The sequence below is a fragment of the Mugil cephalus genome, chromosome 11 (assembly GCF_022458985.1).
Source record: "Mugil cephalus isolate CIBA_MC_2020 chromosome 11, CIBA_Mcephalus_1.1, whole genome shotgun sequence".
NCBI lineage: Eukaryota > Metazoa > Chordata > Actinopteri > Mugiliformes > Mugilidae > Mugil > Mugil cephalus.
In genome coordinates this window covers 14669649-14678218 of record NC_061780.1, presented here as the reverse complement: position 1 = coordinate 14678218, position 8570 = coordinate 14669649, and the positions used below count along the sequence as shown (strand labels likewise).

The window sequence follows — 8570 nt, the reverse complement described above, 5'->3', positions numbered from 1 at the left end:
GAAACATAAAAGCAGGGGACACATTTATCTTCCATAATAACAAGAAAACATTAAAGCACCGGCATTAACGCTGACACATGATGAGAAGTTTTCCTTGTTAACTAGTTATGCCAAATAAATCGTATTCGAAGCAGCTTTCAATTCAAAATGTGTCACAATTATTAATTTTAGCCACATTTCAGAAGAATTATAATTTTTCCCTACTCTGAAAAACCTACATTCAAAATCCATTCTAACAAATACGGACAGATTGAAGTCCCATTTACACCACCGCGAAAGAAGAAACAGTTTTTCACACTATTAAGAAATGACTGATAGGCAAGAGTGACAATGTTCCAGCCTCCGTGACAACCTTCTATCATTACAGTATCAAATGACCCCTAGGGCTATATTAGAACCACCCAGTGTCACCAATTACTAAACAAAGATAAGTTGTAATATCACAAATGTGCATTTATACTGGTCTGTTGTCAAATGTTAATGTTGCATGGAGGTCATTTGGGTGCACTTTGAGCCTGCGTCAGGGATCTTGATGGACGGACATACAGCAAATTGCACACTGAATGAATGGAGGGAAGGTGCTGAAGCAGGACAAGTAGGGCCATTATTATTAGTCATAAAACAAGAATAAGAAGCTTAGATGTGTCCTTTTGGGCCAAGGCTGCTGCTGCCATATCTCAGACATGAAGTCACGAAATGTGGTCCTTCAGCTAGTGACAAGACTTGCGTCATGTTGCCCATATTTCCTAGGATAAATAATATAGCCCACATAAAAATTTCTACATAGATTCAAAATTAAGCAGCCAGACTTTTTTACTTTTAAACCAGACCCCCACCATATATCTAAGTGCTTGCTTTTGATGTACACTACGTTCTCGTATTTCACCATGCTACATTCTCACGAGGTCTTTCAGTTGAAATTTCTGAGAAAAAAAAAATAACTGTGAGTTTCACAGTCATAATAGAGGTAGAAAAGCAGATGCATAGCCAAAGGATGTTGATACAGAATGGATTAAATATGTATTTAAGCGGATATGAACAATATAGAACAAAAAGCACTCACAGCTGCTGCTGGACCTCACTCATAACCGTGTTAGCTCTGCTTCTGAATATGCAGTGTCACACGTAAATTGGCCCTATTTATGCATACTTTTGTAACCACAATTGAAAAACAAAAAAACAAACGTAACAAATAATAAAAACTGGATTAAACTGTAGGCTTTGTCCAAGAATCTGGAATAGAATCAGTAGATGAATAAACCTCTGTCCCAACACTGCTTCGTGGCCTCCCTTATGGACCTGAAATGACAAATACACAGTCTGGCTAATCGTAAGAGCAGTGCACTTGCTATTACACACCACACAGCCCCACAGGGAGGGTAGGAGAGAAAAGAATGGATAATTTGCTGATCTGGACATATTCCTTCACTCTCTCCTTTGCTGCGGCCACTGCTGTGCCTGTGTATGTGTGTGTGTCTATGTGTGTGTGTGCAAAGATAGTGAAGTGAGTGTGTGCAGCAGAGGGAAGAAAGAGAAAGAGAATAAATGACCGTAATAAATGAAGATGAACATTCCGGGGCCTCTGCTCTCTTCCTGTGTTTTTCTCAATTTTTCTCTCCCCCACCACGAAATATGTATTGATTCCCATGCATATTTATAATCTGCGCTGAACCGCTGGGTCTCCAGTGTTTTCAGAGGTGATGGGTCTGAATCAACAATATCGAACACACACAGAATCTCCAAGCCAATCCGCTAAGCTCTGATGATATAAAGCATTCACTTCCAACCATTCCTTGTGTGGACACTTGTGTACAAGTGGGTCTGGTGGAACGTGGTTTAGGATATTATTTTGTGGTCAAGTGTTATTTATTCTGTTTTTGTTTTTTGTTTTTTTTTCTTTTCAGTTTCAAGCTCTAAATCAAAGTTAACATGAATATCTGCACACCATTGTGTTTTGGTTGTATTCTTAGGCATGCAATTTATCACGCCATGTTGTTACATCTTTCAGCCTACATTTCCACTTCTATCCACGAGTAAATGTGATTACACGTCTTCATATTTACCCAGCCATTCAAGCTGAGTTATGGCAGTTTGACGAGGCAGCCCCCCCAGAGACACCACATGTTATTAATTCTCTGCTAATTTTGTGATTAATTGCAATTTTCCACAATTATCTGCTATTTTTCTACCCTACCTCAACACTTACTCCGTTCATTTCTCTTCCCACTGACATTGCAAGCGGCTATGACTTCATCGTTTATACCCTATCAATGGGCTCTTTGAGTTTAGAGCTCTCAACGGGGAAGAGCAGGATAAAGACAAGAGACAGGTCTTCTAAGTGGTCCTTCATCTGCCTGCTGTCAGGCTTGACCTTGCTCTGATGGCTTTGTGCATGTGTGCATTTCACTGTGTGTTTCCTCCCTGTATTTTATGTGTAGTGAAAAGGTGTTTGGTTGATGTGTGTATCATCTTGAAAGCAAGATAGGTTGTCTGTGTGCTTATGAACAAGAGTCTGTGAAACTCTGTTTTTATGTCGTACATTATGTTCCCCTCTCCGCTATTGACTATAGTTTGGTTTTCACAACCTGCAACAATACTAAGTCCGAAGTAGCTGCACGGTTTGAGGTAAACTACTACTACTACTACTAAACTACTTACAGATTCATATCAGGCAAGGACAATGCAATCAGCTGTCACACATACATAAGGCATAAGAATGTGATCTACATATACGTGCAGATTTATTTAATTATTTAAAAAAAAATAAAAAAAATAAAACATCCATGAAAACCATGAAGGATTCTGCACCATAACAGAGACATGCACCGGACAAAGATGTACTTTGTTGTTGTCCAGTCTTCCATGGAGTGATTAAATGCTAGGTGGAGCACGAAGAAGGAGCAGTTAGAGGGAAGATTTCCCCTGGTGCCTTCAGACCTCACTCTGTGGCTCAAAGAAGTGACAACTGATAGAAGCTTACATCAACCAAATACTATATAGTATGAATTGAGTACCCTGCTAGGCATCCCACCACCTATGCGCCACCTTTACACAGGAGAGTGGTGAGCTAAACAGCAAGATCCAGTTTTTTGACAAGCTATTTGCACATTTTTGAACTGTATTTTTTGCACAAAAAAAGTCTAAATCCACCAAAGCAATTAGCAACTGAATATTTATGTGTAAAAGCAAAGGATAGTGCTATTGTGAACTGCAAGTTCCAGATCAGATCAGATCAGGCATCCTCACACCATAGCAATGACCCCTCCCACCCACCCACCTAGGAGAGGAGGAAAGGCCATTTCAGAAGAATTCTGACCCAGTGTTTTGCAGAGAAAAGATAATGTGAAGAATTATGGAAACTTAATTACATGAATTGTAAGCATACATCCAAGAATAATAAAAGACAAACGACAAGTTATTCCAACAGATTTCGCTGTTTTCTGCTGACATCATTCATAGGCTTTCTCGAGCTACATTTTGTTGTTGCTGTTGTCTTTTTTTCTTCTTTTCTTTTGGCAATGAAAATAACAAAATAAGGTAATAACAATGTGTATTCTTAAGCCTTAAGCCATTCTGTGAAACCAAATAAAAAAGATCTGGTATTGTTAATGAGCAGAATGTTGGCGAAACAGAGGCAAGGTTGTGTCATCAGCAAACATAATAGGGGAGACAATTTTGCATTGCGTAAGTCATTTATGTAAATGAGGAATAATAGTAGTCCAGTAACGGACCCCTGTGGCACACCACACTGTAATTCCGTTTTATGAAAACATCCTAACAACTGTCTTCTCTATTACGAATTTGTATAGTTTGTATGGAGATTTCTTTACGAACACAAACACTGTTTCAAGCACATTATGTGCCAAACCATTGTATCAATAATATCTATCTATATCTATAAATGTGGCACAGATACGATAACTGAAATCTATTGCTCTTAATGTTTTATCATAAGTTGCATTTAAAATTATAGAGCAGTCTGATGAATGCCATACGGGTGCCCTATGAATAACAGAACTGAAATTTATATGATATAAGTATATTGAAGTTGAAAGTGGTCTCTAACTCAACAAAACAACGAATAATCACCTCAGTGACAATTAAAGATGAAAAACGCAATTTAAAAAAGCAAACCAACAAACCAAAATAACACTTACCATAAGGGATGCCATCCCAGGATTTAGTTGGTGTTGCTTAGCATTTCAAGTGTCTAGTCTTGGAATGGTACACACAAGCTGTGAATGCTAGTTTCAGTCCTTGGAATGCTAATGACAAGCAGCCAGTTACACATGGGTTACCATCGGGTTGCTGAGATAGGCATGTGAATCACCTGTGGAGGAAGGCAGGTTAATCCATTACATACAACATACAAGGGGGTTGCCAAGGAATGCGTGGAAATTAATTGGGTCACCCAGTTAATGGCCAAGCTCGGTAAGTAGATGACTCATATGTAGGCGGAAGGAACGGATCTTGCCAGCCCTTATTTCTACCACCATTTTATCATTTACCCCACCATCTACCAGGAGCTAAGTTAGTCACTATAGGGTCTCAATACTCTTATTTTTCACACATCACCTGCACAGTAGAAATGTTGTGAAAACATGTGAAATTAAGACAGACTGCCTCAATTAGGTATTGCACTCATCTCTGTAACTAAATGACAAAAACTGCCTCATAGAAAATGGAGAGAAAAACTGTTAAATGAATGTATTTATCCGTCCTCCATTATAGACATTGGACAAAATATGTGGTCCAACTTGCACAACTGCAAAGACAATGTAATAGAGAGTTGGCTTTGGAGAAGAGGAGCAACATAAAGAAAACAAGCAGTGGCAGCAGAGGTTATAATAGTTGGTCTAACTGGTAACTAAGGATGGCTGTAATTACTAAATGGACCTGTAATGACTTAATGTCCTTGGTGGACATTGTGCAGATCGCCAATGTTAATGGTTATGGCATTACTTACTTTAAACCCCATATGTCTGTGTACACCAATGTATATGTCTAGTTTATATATATGTATATATATACATATATATATACACACACACACACACACAAACACACATATATGTATATATACATACACACACACATATATATGTATGTATGTGTGTGTGTGTGTGTGTGTGTATTAATTACATTATACATTTTTTTTTTTTTTTAATATAATTAACTTAACAAGACCACACATCACCCAATTATGTGGTATTGTGTTCATTTGGTGGTCTGGTCAGTTGTAGAGTGAGATTTGAGTCCTGGAAAATGAGGATCCTGCAGCAGGGGGGACACATAATGCAAATTAGATATGAACTTGTTTGAGGCTCTAGTAGAACAAAATCCTAACAAGTTTGAAATTGTTTCAAAGTATGAGTTTAGGTCTAGAAAAGAGGACGTCTGGTTATAATTTAATACATCAAATAAATAATAACTGGTTCCTTCTAATGTTATCATCTACTACATACAAAAAGATGAAAAGATAGATTTTTTTTGTCCAACATACTCCAACATTTGGCTATATATACTATACTGGATCTAAACTTGAATGGTGCATAACCTCAAATATTACCCACCACTTAAACAAGTGTGTACATATATGTGCTTGGTTATTGATAGATGATGAAATCATCAAACCACCAAAGAGGTATTCAAAATATTAAAGGTAAGACATGATTCTTGAATGTAGGCCACATTAGTGTAGTACAAACCAACCTCTGAGACGGTTATTCGTTGTCTCATCCCAAAATGCCCAACTAGTATTTTTATTTTCACAATAAATACATTAAATTGACGAATATATCATTTTAAACAAGGATTTGACACTACGACTGGAATTTGGGTTGAATTAATGCAACCATACTTATATGGTAGAAGCAGAGATCATCAATTGATTTATTTAATAATTTCAACAGATGACAGCAAAAGTACAACTAAAACCTAAAGACAGTATTTCATATTGATTATGGAATTCTTGTTGAAACAGTCCAGTACCATTTCCATTAATCAGTGTAGAATCATTGTAGAATTAAAGTTATTTGCTTTGAATTTGAGTGTATAATTATAGTTTCACACTGTGTAAATATAGAAACATGCATACATAAGTTGACTGCAGGTTTAAGTGAACAAGAGTAAAGGAGTGTGACAAAAGTTAATTGCAGTCAAATTCAGTGGAAGGAACAGACTCTGCGCCGAACACCTCCACCTCACACAGCGTCAGGAATTCTCTTCTTCCAGGAATCACAATGTTAATGTAACGGCCTTCCATCCCATTACACTCAAAGGTTTGCGAGGCGCCAGCTGCGATAGATGAGATCACAGCGCATCTGTAAAAGAAAGGTTTCAGGAAAAAAATTAATTATCACTAAACTTTCTGTTATATGATAAAACTGTGTACGTATATGTGTACACTGAACTTTAGACCTAATAAATAATGAAATAATCATTTCAAAATCTTGTTTGAGGCAGAAAGTTCTCGTACCTCTGATTAGCATTGCCATTGCCGTCAAGAGAATTCCCAATGCGGATCTCGGCTCCATTGATCCTTTGGTGACAACAATCTCGCCTGTTGGTGATCATGACCATGTTGATTTTATATGTTTTCAGGAGGTCAAGTCTCCACCATGGATTCACATCTTTGAGTGTGTGGGTACAGGATCCCTGTCCCCAGATGCTTGCACGATTTCCATCAATGGCCCTTTGCGCCCAAGCACTGTCATAGTTTGAAGACTGAGCCACTTGTCCACCTCTAGCAATATTTTTAGCTGTGCAGAAGCAAAATGTTTGATATATATTTTACAGAAGGGACAAAGTCAGTGCATGGCTTGATTTTTACCCTCACCACTCATATACTCCTGCACCCGAGACCAACGTTACCTGAAAGTTCACCATCAACTTCCACCTCACACAGAGTCAGGTATTCTCTTCTTCCAGGAATCACAATGTTAATGTAACGCCCTTCCATTCCATTGCACACGAAGGTCTTGGAAGTCCCAGCTGGGATGGAGGAGATTACAGCACATCTGAAGGAAAAGTAAAGAGAACAGAATCATGGGTGAAAAAAAGGGGTTACTACTGTATATGAAACACTATGCATAGATTTCACCATTGGCTGAAATTGCATAACCATGATTTTGACAAATGTGGGCTTCTGTTTAGAAGTTGTTGTATAGATAACAAATGCATTTTTTAATTTTCCCAACTTAGTATAACATCAATTGCTCTGGTACCTCGGATTAGTGTTGCCATTGCCATCAAGAGAATTTCCAACGCGGATCTCAGCTCCATTGATCCTTTGGTGGCAACAATCTCGCCTGTTGGTGATGGTAACGGTGTTGATTTTATATATGTCCGGGAGGTCAAGTCTCCACCATGGATTCATATCATTGAATGTGTGGGTACAGGATCCCTTTCCCCAGATGCTTGCACGATTTCCATCAATGGCCTTTTGCGCCCAAGCACTGCCATAGTTTGAAGACTGAGTCACTTGTCCACCTCTAGCAATATTTTTACCTGGGCAGAAGCAAAACGATGATTATATAAAGTGATGGTTGGCAGAGTACAAGATTTAATACAGACTTGTAACTGAATTAGACCATACATTAATGCAATTCATATTCCACATTGAAATTCCACAATCCATTTTGGAAAAATATCAACATTATTAAACCAGATCAAAGATTAGTCTCACCAGAACAGACGCTTATCTCTACTAGAACTGACAGCAAGACAAACACCACAGCTGGAGGCATCATCCTGTAAAGAAAGAGTGTACGCTGTATAAGACTTTTAGTTAGTTAGTTAGTTAGTTTGTTTCTTTGTTTTAAAAAATGCATTTTAAACCTGCATTGAACTTTGTTGGGAATGCCATAATTTGCATGTTATGTGGCACACAGTGTTTGGCCTTAGTACATTGTAATGTGTGTGTACTGATCCAACTGAGGTTTACTATAAAATATCTAATAAATGATAAAATACAACCTGAGACACAAATGTGTATAGTACATAAACATACGTGTGTGAATCAATCTAGACATCAATGTCCCAAATGGGAATACATAAACAAAAGTACATGAACACTAAGAAGTCATTTTTCTATGATAAATGAAAAGCATAGAAAAGACAAAAAATAACCCTACGTACCTGAAAGCCTTGCAGTTCCTTGGATGCGGATGCCGTCTCATTCAATGTGTTCGGGAGAACAGCTCTTTTATCCTGCTTTGCTAAGTATGATTGGCACCTGTTTGAATCATGAAAAGCCTTTTCAAATAACAACGGTTGGTTTGTAAATTTGAATGCTTTTTTGTACACACCCTTGTCAAATGCCAAACAAGCCTGTCAGATGACTGTTACTTTCGTCATGCGAACATTACACATCATGTAATTTGGAAACGACTTTCTGTAAAGCCTTAGTTACTTTGCAAGTTTGGATAATTAATAAAAAAATATATTTTAAAAAATAACAAACATGATGTGATAAAATTTTACGACTAACTGGTCATTTTAATTTAATTTTAATTTAATTCAAAGAAATGTTTGATGGTTTTAAAGTTAATCCTCATATTCCTTTATTC

The 8570-nt window shown here is 37.6% G+C and overlaps 1 protein-coding gene across 1 annotated transcript; it reads right to left on the bottom strand.

Moving 5' to 3' along the window:
- Positions 1–5863: 5863 nt before the first annotated feature.
- Positions 5864–8238, bottom strand: LOC125016511. Its single transcript, XM_047599033.1, has 6 exons — positions 8140–8238; positions 7688–7752; positions 7227–7509; positions 6874–7019; positions 6479–6761; positions 5864–6323 (listed from the first exon to the last, which is right to left on the bottom strand). The coding sequence occupies exons 1-6, from the start codon at positions 8178–8180 to the stop codon at positions 6149–6151; spliced, it is 993 nt and encodes a 330-aa protein (XP_047454989.1). The 5' UTR covers positions 8181–8238; the 3' UTR covers positions 5864–6148.
- Positions 8239–8570: the final 332 nt, after the last annotated feature.